This window comes from Cervus canadensis, chromosome 10 (assembly GCF_019320065.1).
Source record: "Cervus canadensis isolate Bull #8, Minnesota chromosome 10, ASM1932006v1, whole genome shotgun sequence".
NCBI classification, from domain to species: domain Eukaryota; kingdom Metazoa; phylum Chordata; class Mammalia; order Artiodactyla; family Cervidae; genus Cervus; species Cervus canadensis.
The window spans coordinates 9,317,643-9,334,053 of record NC_057395.1 but is presented as its reverse complement, the minus strand read 5'-3'; the positions used below and the strand labels follow the sequence as shown (position 1 = coordinate 9,334,053).

Sequence of the window (16,411 nt, the reverse complement as noted above, 5' to 3'; positions counted from 1 at the left end):
GTGAAAAGAGTTCTGACTTCTTGGACCCCCTGACCCGATGGGTCTCTGGACTTCAGCAATTCTGAGCAGACACTTGAGAACCACAGTTTTAAACCATTGAAGTGATTCGATGTAAAATGATAAAGGGGCCCTTGTGTTGACACAGGGTTTTACGTTTCACTTTTACATTTCTTGCTTGTTTCTTTGACTTCCCTTAAGAAATGTAGGTCTAACAGTTTTAGCTTTTTGTGGTGTATTCATTCCTGTCTCATGGCCCTCTGTGCTCCTTGGGTCCAGTGTGGTCCTAGACTTAGCTATTTTCACATGGAAACAATTAGTCACACACAAGGCTATCATTTCTTATGTGAGTTTATGATGTTTCTGTTTAGTCGCTAAGTGGTGTTCAACCACTGCGACCTCATGGACTGTAGCCCTCCAGGATCCTCTGTCCAAGAGATTTTCCAGGCAAGAGCCAAGAATACTGGAGTGGGTTGCCATTTCCTTCTCCAGGGTATAATGTTTCTCCAAGGCTTTAAAAATGAGTTCTGAAGACATATGTACATTGAGGAAAGACCATCTCATTGAAATTAAAGTAGTTGTTGATGGTGTGGTGTTCAGTCGCTAAGTCGTGCCTGATTCTTTGTGACCCCATGGACTGCAGCCAGGCCTCTCTGTTCCTCACCATCTCCCGGAGTTCGCCCAAGTTCATGTCCATTGAATCAGCGATGCTGTCCAACCATCTCATCCTCTGCCGCCCCCTTCTCTTCTTGCCCTCCCCTTCTCATCCTGCCCTCAGTCTTTCCCAGCATCAGGTGCTTTTCCAGTGAGCCAGCTGTTCGCATCAGGTGCGCAAAGTATTGAAACTTCAGCTTCAGCATCAGTCCTTCCAATGAATATTCAGGGTTGATCTCCCTTAGGATTGACTGGTTTGATCTCTTTGCTGTCCAGGGGACTCTCAAGAGTCTCTCCAGCACCACAATTTGAAAGCATCAATTCTTCGGCACTCAGTCTTCTTTATGGTCCCACTCTCACATGTGACTACTGAAAAGAACAGACCTTTGACTGTATGGACCTTTGTCAGCAAAGTGATGTCTTTGCTTTATAATACGTTGTCTAGGTTTCTACCATTAATTAAAGTAGTACCATTCATTAAAAGTGTTTTTAAAACCATGGTCTCTAGAAGACACAAAATCATCATGCAAAATTAAACATAAAATAAATTAGAGATAAATTTTGTTAATAAAATATTTGTATGTTGAAGGAAAATAATAAAGTTCTTATGAAATACAGAGTATGTAATAAAGATTGAGTGAATCAAAGTAATACTAGAAAAGTAAAAAGTAGAAGAAATGAGACACACTAGGTAACATCTCTTCATGAATGACAGTGACAGGTAAGAGAGAGGAACCTCTGAAGGAATAGTGAGTTTCAGGGGAAGGAGGAAGTGGGATTGATTCTCTGAAGAAAGACTTTGTACGAGGTAGTCAGAGTTGTTTCTTCCTCAGATCCTGATAAATGGAGACTTTGTTTTCACATTTTTCAGACTGGGATTCGACTAGTTTGAGCCTCAGTAGTGAGACTTGTCAAAGAGCCGGGCATTTGAAAGCTGATGATCGGCGTCCGTTGGTGTCCCAGTCAGTGACCAAAAATCAGTCAGCACCCACAGAACTCGGACAGAAGACCGCAACAGATAAAGAAAAGATGAAAAATGCAGCGATGTTTCTGGTAGGGAATTCCATGCCCCATCACCCAGGCCAGTCTCCGCTGCCAGAAAACAGAGAAAGCAAACAAGGTAATGCAGAAGCCCAGGGCACTCAGCCGTGCGCCACCTGGGCACGGCCTTACCATCATTCTGACGGATCCGGATTCGAGTTTGTGGCAAAACCTACCTTGTGCTGACTCCTTTTATGCAACCTACAGCCAAACACTACCTCTTAGCAAGGTGTCTGCGTTCTCCCTCTGACCATAGGATTATAATAAATAACAAAGAGAGTTTGGAGAAGCAAGTTCATTTAGGCTAGTATTTAGCATACATCTGAGAGTGGATAGCAGGATTATATTTAGAACTCTGGGACTCTTTGTGAGACCTAGGTAGACAATTAATTATTGAAAAACATAAAGACTATTCATACTAAGGTGATTTTTAACAGCTTGCCCTCTGCAGTCTAGAAGCCAAGAGGATAGACATGTCAAGAAATAATTTACAGTTTAGATGTATGTCTATCACTAGAGAGGTCTATAAAGATGCACTAGAAAAAAGTACTAAGGTAGCTACAAGGAAAGAGATAGCTGTTTATCTGGGGAAAGATAGCTGTAATCAAGGGCAACTTCACAAAGCAGGTTGAGTCTGAAAAGATGAAAAGTAATTTGTCAGAAGAGCACAGGGAAGCATTTCAGATGAAGGAATTGATGAAAGCATAAAAAGTAAGAGGAATTTGTAAACTAAGAAGAATAATGCAGTTGAAGCTTGGCATGTTGTTAAAAGGTACTGTGATGAAGTAGAGAAGAGAATATACTGTGACTTTATATGTCTGTCCTGTATTTTGAAACCTTGTTTGGTTTCTGAGTGTTTTTTTCGCTGATGCTTGGATGAATTCATGAATGAAGCTTTGAGGTGTTTGTGTGCCTGTATCCTGGTGACATCTGGTGTTTCCCAAATGGTTTGTTGAAGTTTTTGATCATTGGAAGTATTTCTTAAACAAGTAAATATTCATCTGAAGATAAATTTCGACTTAAGCTGTCATTTGGTACAATGTTTTAAATCTGTGTTTTAAATAAAGATTATGTCTTTTATCTAAATATTCTAAGGAATTTTAACTAAACATGCAGATTTGTCAGGAGAACTAGATGTGGAAGTGATGTTAGAGGAAGAACAAGAAAAACTTCATGGAAATGAAAATAACGATTCACAGGCAAGTAAAACTATAAATTTAAATTTCTGGTTTAATTCCATTTTCTGTGCTTTACCAATACAATACAGTGTATAACAGAGTCCATAACAAATAAAATTGCCTTTCAAAATTACCCTTTTAGAATTGATAGATAATAATTTAATAGTTTTTATAGCACTTTAATTATACAACTTAAAATACTGTTAGAATCTATTATAATTTATAGCTCGTCTTTGGAATTGAGGGAAAAAAATTTCCTGACTTGTTTACTTTTGCCATTTTTATAACTTCATTACATGATTAAGAAGGTGATATCAAAGACTGAATCGTAAGATTAAGCAGTTGAAATTCTGAACAATATGACGGCCCCTGACCTAGATATATGTAAAGAGAAATCATTCCCAGTGGCTCAAGGCTTTCCATTGAAAGCGCCAGTCACTGACATCAAGATAAAAGATTCATTCTGCCTGTGATCTCGGCATAATCGACTTAGGGATGAACATTCAGGGAGAGATTGGGGTCATAGAATCAACCCAGTTGCCTATTAAGAGAATCGAACCTTCTAGATTGGACCTTTGTTTTTAGGGTGCAAATAATAACGTTCGAATTTATTTCTCTTCAGGGTGGGAAATCAGTAGATATTACTAAAAATGCTTTATCTACTTTCTTTGGTGGATATTAGAACATAATATAACTGAATGTTGGGGCTTCCTGGGTAGCTCATCTGGTAAAGAATCTGCCTGCAATGCAGGAGACCCCGTTTCAATTCCTGGGTCGAGAAATTTCCCTGGAGAAGGGATAGGGTACCCACTCCAGTGTTGTCGGGCTTCCCTGGCGGCTCAGACAGAAAGAATCCGCCTGCAATGTGGGAGACCTGGGTTCGACCCCTGGGTTGGGAAGGCATGGGTTGAGGAGGGTGTGGCAACCCACTGAAGTCTTCTTGCTTGGAGAATCCCCATGGCCAGAGGAGCCTGGTGGACTACAGTCCTTGGGGTCGCAGAGAGTCAGACACGACCTAGCACACACATAGCTGAATGTAAGCAGGCAATATGTATTGATGTATAGCACTATCATAATATATAATTTACATGAAAATTTAGGAATTGGTTCCTCTTTCTGATTAGTGTTAATTGAGTTTGGCTCCTGGTCATATAAAGTTTGTCTGTTCTCCAGATATTAGTCCTTAAAAAAGAAAACCAAAACCTTAGCAGACATGCCGTAGGGACTCCCCATATACGGTATTGTGAGGTGAACTATTTTTAAGGGAAGAAGCATTTATAACATTAAAAATCATCTAATTGATTTTTGGTAGATTTAACATGTATGAATTGTTTAATTCAGTCAAGCAGTGACAAAATTGGGTTTGTGAGTTAATGTTTTTCTCCTATTTTCCGGTAAGGCAAGTTATTTTTCACTTCTTAGTTGTGACCTGGTGATTTGTCAGTGGTTACATATAAATTAAGACATTTAACAGTGAAATTTTAATGATTTTCTGACTTTTACTTATCCATACTGGATTAGTTAAGGATTATATTATTTTGCACACATGTACCCTGACAGAAAAGACACCTGAAAATCAAATCAACCCAATTAATCTTCCACTTTTGCAGCTGCAAAAATTGCCTCAAGAACCAGAAATAAATAAGGAATGTGGTAGACAGGACGGATCTGTATGTTCAAGGCCTCCTTGTGTGGAGAAGTATGAAAAAATGTGGATCAAAGATGGCAAATTAGAATGGAAAGAGAAGTTAGAACCATCACAAATGACTTAAAGCAGAAGTTAGGTGAGATTTGTGAGAAATACAAAATTATCATCTGTCCTAAGGAGGAGCCACTATATGATCACCTTAAAGAAGGAGCAAACAGAAAGGAAATACCTCCTAACACGACAAATAATATAGCTGATTGTGGGGAGAAAGATGCATTTGGAGTATCTGTCTCTCTAGTATTCCAAGTATGTCCTGAACAAAAAGAACCCAGTCTCGAAAATGGTTTTTCGTCGCATGAACTATGGGTCCCCGGGATACACTTGTCAGTCATCTTCAAAGCTTTGTTTCAGTGAAAATAAAATAGACCTTGAAAGTGATAAACTAGATATTGAACATGTGTTTATCAAAAATGAGGAGAGTTTTTATAATGATGCAGAAAACAAAAAAGTAGGGGAGCAGGTAGTTACATTTGAAGTGAAAGAAGCCCAAGAATTTGATATGCAAATATCAGACAATATGAGGCAAAATCCCACAAATCGGAAATTAGACATTGGACAGACACGTCAGTCTAGTCTGTGGCTTGTCTGCTCCGGTAAGATGAAACACATAATTCAAATAAAAAGTCACGGTACTCCTGCTGTCATGAAAAATACTGATGAGAAAAGCAAACCAATACAGGACGGGTTCCAGAAGCTACTGCATGCAGGTAATTGCAGTGCTAGAGACGATGAAAGCGTGGAACCCGAATTTGAAAATGGGAATTCTCCTCCACCGAATAGTCACAGAGCATCCAAAGTGTATCTAAGTGAAGAATGGACAGAAGGATATGCAGAGGTTTAAGAATGAAATAGACATGTTACAAGTCGTGTTGTCAGCTTTGGGAAAAGAGAAAATTCAGCTTCCGAAAGAGGTAGAGGTTCATTTGCTCTTGCTTTGGTTTTTCCCTTTCTGGATGATCTGGTCCATTTTGATTTTCTACTTATGAATAAAGTGGGGTCATCTAAATAGGTACTTGTGTAGAAATAGATTATTTCTGCCTTCCACATAATAGGAATTCAGGAAACTTTTCGTAGCTTTTGTCCTTCAATCAATCAAATTCTGTCTCTGTCAGTCTTGCATATGGACTGGGAAGCTCATTTAGCTCCTTCGCATGTGACCTTCTGAGCCAGAATAAGCACCAAGGAAAGTGTTTAAGGAGTATGATCAACGAGGGTTTTGCAGTTGTTGTTTTTTTTGACTCTGTTGGATTAAATAGAAGTTGTATTTCCACAGAATGGGAAGAAAGCAGAAACTGAGAGAAGGGACATGAACACGTGTTCCCTCTAATCTCTTCATTGTAGTTGAATCTGTGTGATCTTCTCTGCTTTCTGCAGTCCCTGGGCACTTAGATTTCCAACATGGCCACTTCAGGATGTTTTTAAGAACAAATACATGCACTCCCACATACGCTTTAATCACCACTCGCAGATGTCTCTTTTGAGAGAGACCGCTTCACTCTGTTGTTTACTAAAATGTAGTAAGTTTTGACATGTGTGATTTTGTCACATAGGTAGTGTGTGTGTGTGTGAGGGTTGGTCAGTCGTGTCTGACTCCTTGTGACCCCATGGACTGTAGCTGGCCAGGCTGCCCTGTCCACGGATTTCTCCAGGCCGCAATATCATTGGAGTGGATAGCTGTTCCCTTCTCCACGGGATCTTCCCGACCCAGGGATCGAAGCCACGTCTCCTGCATTGAAAGCAGATTCTTTAACATCTGAGCCACCAGGGAAGCCCATAGATAGTATAAAACTCTCAGCAAAAAAACAGAGAAAATAATCCAAGTGTTTATCTCCAAAGGAAAAACTGAGGTTTGAGATGCTGTGAGATTTTTCTTTCTTCAGTAGTAGGTGTTTAAACGTGCTTGCTCTTCTGTGTAAGACAAAAAAAGAGGAAAATGTAGCCATTCTCCTTTAAAGAAAAAGGAGAATGAACCCTACCCCCAATTAACGAATTAAATTACTTTGCCAAAGTCACGCTTTTAACTTACCTGATTCATTTGAGGAATTCATTTGGTAATTTTATCAGATTCAAGATGACAGAATTGTATCATCTCTTTTGGTGCCATAAAATGTTAGGGAATGCCACTTTAGGGGCTTTGAACAACTCATTTAACCTTTTTTGATTTTAAAACTGCTACTGGTAAATAGTGGGGCAAAGATAGTTCTTTCTATACCCTCTAGCTATAAAATTGGATGGTTATTGAATGTGGGATTGGGAAGCATTCCTTATATTCCAGAATTCCACACTAACACCTCCTCAGTTTCATTCTGCTCCTTGTGTTTTGGTAAACTTTGGTTCACATATTTCAGTGAACACCATCAGGTTTTTGCTGTCTCCTGGATCCAAATGAAAAAAGAATGGGAAAAGGCAGTGGGGAAAGAATAGCTTTAGTGCAGAAAGAAGAAAGCGGCTTTTCTGTTTCTGAGGCACTAAGGTGTCGCATCCTCCACACCTGACTGTTCCGTGGAAAACCCAGGTGGTAAAGACTGAAGAGGACACATGTGGTGTGTCCTCCATCTCTGTTTCTCCATCTCTGCCAGTCAGATGGGGAAGACTGGATGGAATAATTGTATCTTATTTAGAAAGCCTTTCTTGAAATTTTGGGAATTTTGTTTCTTTCCCTCAAAGAGAAAGAAGCACATTTTACAAAACTTTCAGTGACTTGTGATAAAATTAATGTAAGCACAAAAGTATATTTATCACTTCAAATCCAGGCAAATGCTGAGTCAAATAATAAATTGGAAACAAGGATCTTTATAATAAATACATAGCAATTATTCTTAGTGTCAAACTTTCATTAAAGGTTGAAGAAGAAAAGAAGCACAAAAGTAGTGAAGTGGAAGTATCAGACAACGTATGCGATGCTGCTGATGAGAGTCGATTGAGTCAGCAGAGAAAGAGTGGAGGAAATAACAAGCAGGAGTTTCCTGCTATGCAGAATAAAGGTCCTGATGGGTAAGCCTATATCAATACTTAACAGTAGATCATTTGTTATTTTCCGGTAAAATGATTTCTAACTTGAGCTAATGTTTGTGATTTACGAATTTTATATTTTACTAGGGGTATAGTTATTTTGAATGCTCTTATCCTTTAGCCTTAATACTAGTTACTTTGTTAACATACCACCATGTTACATATTAGAGTATTCTGGATTTGACTGCATACTTGCCTTAACCAGTGTGCTGTATGTTTAAATTTATTTTATGTCACTATTGAACATCCTTTCATTTCAGTGTGAGGACTTCTTTCAGCATTTCTTATGAGGCGAGACTAGTGGTGATGAACTCCCTCAGGTTTGCTTTGTCTGGGAAAGTTTTTGTTTCTCCTTCATTTCTGAAAGACAACTTTTCTGGATCGAGTCCTCTTGGTTGGCAGTTTTCTCCTCCTAGCACTTTGAGTATGTCCATGGATGGAGGCCAAATTGCTGTTGGTGGCAGGAGAACTGATGAGGCACCTGCCTTTCATCCATGATGCTGACGTCACCCCATCATGTGGGTGGTTTACAAGTAAACTGCCCCACCCCCCGCCCCACTAAATTTGATTTCTTCTTTCATGGTGGATGTGCCACATGTCATTTTAAAAACCATCTAAATTAAGTGTTACTTTTTTCTTTGAGGTTCTTTTTTTTTTTCTTTCTGTAATTTATTTGGCTGCGCTGGTTCTTTGCAGCTGCAGTGCTTGGGCTTCTCATTGTGGTAGCTTCTCTTGATGCTGAGCGTGGGCTCTAGGGTGCTGGCTTCAGAGGTTGTGGAGCACAGGATTCATTGCTCTGCATGAGGCATGTGCTGTCTTCCCTGACCAGGGATCGAACCTGTGCCCCCTGCATGAGCAGGCAGATTCCTAAGCACTGGAGTACCAGGGAAATTCCTAGATTAAACATTACTGTTTTTAAAAGCAAAGAATTATATATAGTGTAAATCTAATCATGACTCCCATGTCTAAGTATCACAGTGCTTAGCCAGTGGACTTGAGGTTTTCAGTGTAGCCCTTGAGGTTCTTCCCAATGTCTCTCCAGGTGCATCCCTCTACTTTCTTTCATGTGTTTTGTACTTTTCCTTCCAGGTTCCTAGGAAACAACCCAGATGCCGTGTGCCTGATCTGTGTACTGACATTCTACTCTCCCAGTAGAACGATTTCTCGGTTTTCTCTTCCTTTTGACCTCCTCTCTTCACTTCTTCCATAAAGCTTCCTTATTTCACTTATCACTTTCATATGTCAACTCTTCCATATCATATTGTATCATAATTGTGTATCTGTGTTTGAAGGAAGAATTTGTTTTCTTGCATATGGTTGGTACTTCATAACTGTTTTGTGAATTAATCAATGACTTAAGATGGGTAAGAGTTGGAATTTTACAAGAATTGTTTTTTTATTCTTTATTAGTCGAATTATTTGAAAACATTGGCTTTTTTGTGGATTTTTTCAAGTAGTGAACCTGGCATGCCCAGGAAGGAAATAGAGAGAAAGAACAATGACAAATGGACACCAGAAGAATGTGTGATTGCACCAGTATTTGAAAAGACCAATTCACTGACTGATGGTCTGCTGCACGTGAACGATGACAGCATTTTAAGGAAGGTGGATCAAGATGACAGCAGGTAACATGGACAGATTCTTTATTTCTAGGGGAAGAAATATTAGCACTGAATACTTCTTCTGGAAATAGAGCAGCATAATATAGCATACCGGCCAAGAGAAGAGAATCCTCAACTCTACTGGGTGAACACGGCGGAAAGGTGAAGGAGAGGACCCGTGCCTTTGGCCGGAAGTTGTTTCAGTAGAGTCCACTTGGAAGCTGGACTGCAGTGAACACACATAAACAACTCCATAGGGAATATTTCCTGGGCCAGAAATGGAGACCTGGATGGTAACTGAAGAGGAATGTGGAGTTGAAAGGAGTTTCTTGTTTCACGTTGAGAGGGGAGCTTGTAGAGTGTGTATGCTTTTGGAAAAGAACCAGAGGAGGAAGTGTCTATTGAGTGTAGTCTTATTTGCATTTCCAATATTAGAAAGCTTATTGATTGTATGACATTATCTTTAAACTGTTATGATAAATTAATTGTACATTATTATTATTGTACATGATTATTATGTACAAATGTACTCCTGTTCATATATAGCTTTTGGTAAGGGCTCGTTCATTGGCTCTGAAGTGTAATATTCTTAGGTAAATGAATATATAGATGATTACTTAAGTTAATTCTATCATACATACATTTAAAAAAATGATATAATCATGAATTTACAAATGCTTAGGTTATACTGAATAGGATTTAATCATTCCTTGTTGATTCTAGTTGATAGTATCATCGTGGGTAGCTATGATTTTGTAAGGTACTCTGAAACATCACATCATATTAACTTCATAGTTGTTTATAGCTTCCAGGGAGAAGGGGAGGATTTTGTTTATTTTCAATAGAAACAATTCACAATCTTTTACAGTTTATTACTTTGGATGATAAGGATCTAAATGACAAAAACCATGCTTCCTGTACTAAAAGTGTCGTTGACACATATTATGTGCTCAGCAAGTGTATGTCAGATGCATAAAGAATCAGCAGAATGGTTGAATGAATGTGTATTGGTGAAGTTCTTTACAAAAAACAAATCTTTATTGAAAGTAGATTTCCAATATTGCCTACATCTAGCCTTTTTGTTTGTTAGAAATATGTTTTTAAGATTCAGAATTATCATTTGTAGTTATAGCTAGACATGAAATAATAATATAGATTCATTTGGTATCATGTTACTTAAAAAGACTTTTCAATATCACGTTCTCAGCATATTTTGGAACAGTAGAGTTCAGGCCAGATTCCCAGGGTTTGAATTCTGGGCTCTTGGTGAACTGCTGTGTGGTCCTGGGCACATTCCTCAGCCTTTCTTTGCTCCATCTCTTCCTGTCTAAAGGGTCTAATATATTACCTCTCTCCCAGAATGATCGTGAGGATTAAAATGCATAATATGCATAGCCGTTGCATAATAAGCCCTCAAAAACCTAATATCATGGTGATAAAAAATGGGTTTCTTTCTTATAAGGACTTAGGGAATACTTCCGAGATAGGTTTTATTGCCATAAAAGTTAGTTCTCATTAAAAATGACAACTGCAAAAAACCCTGGTAAACTGCTTCTATCACATAACGCAAGTAATGTTAGGTTTTTCCTTTTCCTTTAATCTAAATTTAATGTTTTATTAATATTACAGATATATTTTCTTTGTCCTTTAATGCTACTCTTTTTTATTGTTTCATCCTTTCTATAAATTACTTTTCTATAAATTACTTATGAATGCAAAGATGTTATATAAAAAAACATTTAGGTATTGTTTATATTTTTGAGTTATTAAATTTTAGCCTGAAAAGAATCATTTTTTTTTTTTTTTAGGCCTGCAAGGAAAACAGCATATGAAAAGAAGAAGGTAAAGTAAAAAAAAAAAAAAAATTAACTTAAAAATATATTATCCTCTAAAAAATAGTTTGTAAAAGGAATAGTGGCAACATAGAAAATCTTCCTTTGTTGAAGGGACATTTACTTTGAAAACATAATTTAGAAACTCTGTTGATAAAGTTATCCTGTTGATAAAAACCTGTTCTTTTAAGAAGCCTCTGCTTTTGCTTTGATTAAGATATTTATCACCTTTGTACACTTGGTATATTTTATACATATTTTAAGGACATTGTGAAACAGTATTATTTATGTGTAGGTCAAAGACCAAATTAATTACGTGAATGACCTTGATGACTTAACTCAGTCATCTGAAAGTGCTTCCGAGGATGGCGACATGCTTTACTCTAAAAATTCCCCCTTGCCATCTGGCAGGTGGCTGAGGGTCGTGGACCCCCTCCCTCTGTGCCCGTCAGCCCTCAGTCCACCTGCCCCATGAACAGCTCAGAGCTGGCTCCAGCTTTCCCAGCTGGGTTCTCCCTCACAGTAGAGTCCTCAAGGACAGCTGGGTTTAACTGGCGTCCTCTAGAGGTGCAGGAATGTTCCCCGTGGATTTTTCCAGCAGTTGGTAGATACCAGACACTCTTGAAGTTGATTGTCCTTCCTTCTGCAGAGTTCTCGAGTGGCATCTCAGAGCAGAGGAATTCAGTCCCCACCCAATGTCCCTCTCAAACACAGACCGGGTCCCATCCCCGAGGTCCTAGCAGCAGATCTCCCACAACGAAAAGCTCTTGGGAAGAGCTTGGGAAAGTGCTATTTGTAATTCAAATCCATTTGTCTACAGCAGTCAGGTAGGGACACACCATGGCCTCATCCAAGGAGAGGCGTTTAATATTTTCCATAGGAATTAATCTCAAAGTTCCGGCGACTGTCTCGAAGGAGCAGGCACCCTGACTGCGGTTTAGGCCAGGCAGACCGCGTGTGCTTCCCCGTCGACTGCGCTGCGCACATGTCCTTGTGCTCTGCGGGGAGCGTGTGCGTCCCTCCTCGGCCGCGTCACCTCCGGTGTCTCAGTCAGAGTCCGCCCCGGCTCCACTCTCGTTTCTGTAACCAGTGCCCTGTCAACGGCCTTTTCACATCGTTTACAGTTTTTCAGTTTGTAAAAACTGCGACATCAGTTGTAAAAATACTTTTGTACACTTTAAAAAATTGTTTCTTTGGAATAAACTTATAAAAGTCCCCTCCCACCAATGAAAAAAAAGTAAAAAAAAAACTTGCTACTAACAGTAGCTGTTCTGGTATTTAGTAGTGATTTCCCTTCCTTGATCATTAGGTTAATTTATCACTTCCACTGAAGGTAAGGAGGGAAAGTACAGGCAGTTCAGAGACCATACTTTGGAAGTCATTCTTGTACTTCTGAGAAAACGAACCCTCTGTTCTGTGCAGTGTCCTCCTTCAGTACAAGGAACTTTCGAAAACAGTGATAGATATGCCATAGTATACATCTAGTGATGATTATGTTTCTCATTGTATTCCCCCATCTTACTATTTTAAACAGTATAAAGAGATAATGAAAACAGCAGAAAACAATCTCATGATTCTCTGAGAAGAGCTCTCTGAATTTTACCTTATTTACCATTAGTGTATGTACCATGAATGAAATAGGAGGATTAGTTTGTGTTGATATGTTTGTACTAGAGAAGTGACTGTGGTTTGATGTAAGAGGACTAGTAGAGGCAGAAGACCTGGTGAAAAGCCTGCAGCTTACTTCCATAGTTTTAACTTCTTCCTTTCCAGAATCATTATCGCTAATGAGTTAATTGATGTTTGTAGAAGTGCTTAGTACAGTTGTCAATAGGTATAAGCCTTGCAATTGCCTATTAAAATGTTAGAAAGGTAGCATATTCTCAAGAAAACAATTTTTGCATGAAATTTCATCTATTTAAATATGTACAGAGCTAAGGCTCTTACTTGAAGTAGCTGCGTAGGAGCTATCAGATGCAGTGTTTTAAAGGTAGCGAGTGGTGGTGTTATGGAATTGTAGTTGATTTACAATGTTGCGTCAGTTTCAGGTACACAGCACAGTGATTCAGACATATATGTATATGTGTGTGTATATTATGTACATGGGGCTTCCCTGCTGGCTCAGACTGTAAAGAATCCACCTGCAATGCAGGAGACCTGGGTTCAGTCCTTGGGTCGGGAAGATCCCCTGGAGGAGGAAATGGCAACCCACTCCAGTATTCTTGCCTGGAGAATCCCATGGACAGGGGAGCCTGGCGGGCTACAGTCTGTGGGGTCGTAAAGAGTTGGACATGACTGACTAACACACACACACACACACACACACACACATATATTCCTTGCCAGATTCTTCTTGTAGAATATTAAATGTAGTTCCTTATGTTGTACAGTAGATCCTTACTGGTTATTTTATATACACTTGTCTGTATATAATGGTATCTGTTAAACCCAACCTCCTAATTTATCCCTTCCCCTACCCCCTTTCCCGTATGGTGAGTAAGCTTGTTTCCTATGTCGGTGGGTCTCTCTCTGTTTTGTGAATAAGTTCATTTTAGATTCCACATATAAGCAGTATGACTTGTCTTTGTCTGACTTACGTCGCTTAGTGTGATCATGCCTAGGTCCATCTTTGTTACTGCAAATAGCATTATTTCATTCTTTTTTATGGCTTTGTAGTTTTCCACTATATAAATATACCACATCAGATGCAATTTTTAAGTGTAGTTAGATCTATAAATCTTTTATTTTAAGCTTTCTGGGTTTGTTGTAATTCAGAGAAACCCTTTCCAGTTCTGAGCTTCTTGTGAAGTTCCTTGGGGTTTCTTTTTCCTTTCATGGATTCATTGTCTTCAATTAAATTTTTGAACCTTTGGGAATTTCTGCTTGTATAAGGTCTGAGGTTTGTATCGAACCTTATTTTTTCCATTTGGAGATCCACTTGGTGCAGTCTTTTCATTGTCTAAACATACAGGTTAGTCTTTCATTTCAGAGGAAATGGTGAAATGTCATTTTATTGAGTACTAACTAAAAGTCTCTTTTGTCTCACTTAGGTTTCTGATAGTGGTAGAAAAGCAAAAGGTCTGTTGCGCAAAAGCCACATGCAGGATGAAATTGCCATGCCAAGCTTAGAAATAGACACAGTGAAAAATCAGAACCAGGAGAAAGAAAAGAAATGTTTTGAGGATACTGAAATTGTAAAAGGAGAGAATGATTATCCTCAGAAGGCAATAAAATTGAACAAGGAAACATTGACAGAGACCGTATTCCAGCATACTGGCCAGCTTAACGTTCCGGTAGCTGAAAATAGAATGCTAAACCCTGAGCTGGAGAACGCAAAGCGAAGCAAAGAAAGACTAGAAACAGAAGTGGAATCCTACCACTCTAGACTGGCTGCTGCCATACACAATCATGATCAAGGTCAGATATCACAAAGACACCTGTCACTTGCCTCCCAGAAAGCAAAAGACAAGAGGTTACACTTGCAGGACCCAGTGAAGTTTGATATGGCTAAGCTGAAAAGTGACAATGAGATGCTTTCCCAGCAACTTTCTAAAGTGGAAAATAAATTCAATAAGCTAAAAATCAAGCTGCATCAGACGAGAGATGATCTCAGAGAAAAGACTTTGATGTTAGAACGTGTCCAGAGAGACTTACGCCAAGCAGAGTGTCAAAAGCAGGATATTGGACACATGTATCAGAACGAACGAGGCAAAGTGAAGGAATACCTTGGAAAGCAGGAATCCTTAGAGGAGAGGTTATCCCAACTCCAGAGTGAAAACATGTTGCTCCGACAGCAGCTGGATAATGCACAAAATAGAGCCGACAGTAAAGAGAAGACAGTCATTAGCATCCAAGACCAGTTTCAGCAGATCGTGAAAAATCTTCATGCTGAACATGAGAAACAGGGTCTGATGCTGGAGGAAAGAAGCAAGGATTTAATCAACAAATTGAATCATTTAGAAGAGAGAATGTGTCAGTATGAAAATGAGAAAGCAGAAAGAAAAGTAAGTATCCAGAAGGAGAAATAATTCTCAGACTTCCTGAAAGAAAATTCAAAGTGATTCTTAATTCTGGCTAAATGTTGAATCTAGCTGAATATAAAAAATACACAGGCTATGAATCTGTAGTCTGTAAAACAGACTAAAAAGCACACCTTGTATCCAGCAAATAAAAACTAGACCCGAGAGATGCTTCACTTTGAGTAGAGACATCGTGTCGCTTATGAAATGTTAAGAGATTAAATTCTAAATTTTTAATATAGACAGGTATTAGTAATTTACTCTTTTACTATTCAGAAAATAATTTTAATCTCTATGTAACCACATGTCAGTATCATGATGAAGCGGATAAAAGAAATGCTCAAACCTAAACTGAATATTTTGAAATTAAGCTTCAGTTACATGGATTACCTTGACAGTCAATTCCGTGTTTCCCAGATGCTATCACTTATATGTAGTACTTTGGCTTCAGTAGCTTGTCATACCTTTCTGTCATATTTGTTGGTGTAACTTTGGTTTTATTCATGTAAGTTTGAATTAGCTTGGAAAGCATTTCAGACTTGAATCATTTATTCTTATGACCTCTCAACTCTATAAAATAGAGTTGTCATTAAATTGAGAATTCATTGACAAGCCATTTAAATATACTTGTCATTAAATCATAATGTGGGACTCAGGTGGTGAGCTTTAACCAAGCTCTTCTTGTTTTAATCTTCCCACTGCCATTTATGCTATTTACTTAGAATATGTTTACAAACAGTTTACTCATAATTCTCATTTTCAGCATCAGTTACTACCATTTAGATACAAGCGTGTCCACTAAAAATGAAGCGTGGCAGGACTTGAGAGCAGCAGGAATGGAGGGAGTCAGGGGGCGGGCTGTAGGGGCCGCGGCCCAGAGGCAGGTGGAGGCCAGGCTGTCGAGGCTCCCTGAGGGCCATGGGAGCAACCTCATTTGCAGATTGTATTTTTCTTCTGTGTTGGAGTGTAGTTGGTTTATACTTCTGCGTCAGTTTCGGGTGCCCAGTTTTTGTAGATCTTTCCTTTCTCTTGTGTTTACTGGCTGTAAGTCCCTTTAGTATTTGTTGTAAGGCTGGTTTGGTGGTGTTAAATCCTCTTAACTTTTGTTTCATCTGTAAACCTTTTGATTTCTCCATCAATTTTGAATGAGATCTTTTCAAGTAGGGTTTTCTGTTTCTCTCTTACGTCATAGTAGTACTTTAAAATGCCTCAGAATTCCATCCTCACATAAGCATTTCTCTTCTACAAATTAAAACTTGTCTTTTAAGATCAATTTTAAAACAGAGTCTTCTTGTAGCATCTTGAATGGGTGTTTTACAATTAAACCTTTTCATTAAACTTAAAAATGCTTATTATGGTAATATGACAG

The 16,411-nt window shown here is 38.7% G+C and overlaps 2 protein-coding genes across 3 annotated transcripts in view; both read left to right on the top strand.

Annotated features, from left to right (window-relative positions):
- The window catches only part of LOC122448370 (ankyrin repeat domain-containing protein 26-like), a 35,105-nt gene extending 20,054 nt beyond the window's left edge, over positions 1–15,051 (top strand). The window contains exons 11-16 of the mRNA XM_043479630.1: positions 1,523–1,771; positions 2,809–2,891; positions 7,421–7,572; positions 9,045–9,215; positions 11,000–11,033; positions 14,074–15,051. Coding sequence (XP_043335565.1) covers positions 1,523–1,771; positions 2,809–2,891; positions 7,421–7,572; positions 9,045–9,215; positions 11,000–11,033; positions 14,074–15,051 — 1,667 coding nt within the window. The remainder of the gene's footprint in view (positions 1–1,522; positions 1,772–2,808; positions 2,892–7,420; positions 7,573–9,044; positions 9,216–10,999; positions 11,034–14,073) is intronic.
- LOC122447855 (ankyrin repeat domain-containing protein 26-like) overlaps positions 1–16,411 on the top strand; it is a 933,540-nt gene that overhangs the window by 865,251 nt on the left and 51,878 nt on the right. The window lies entirely within an intron of this gene.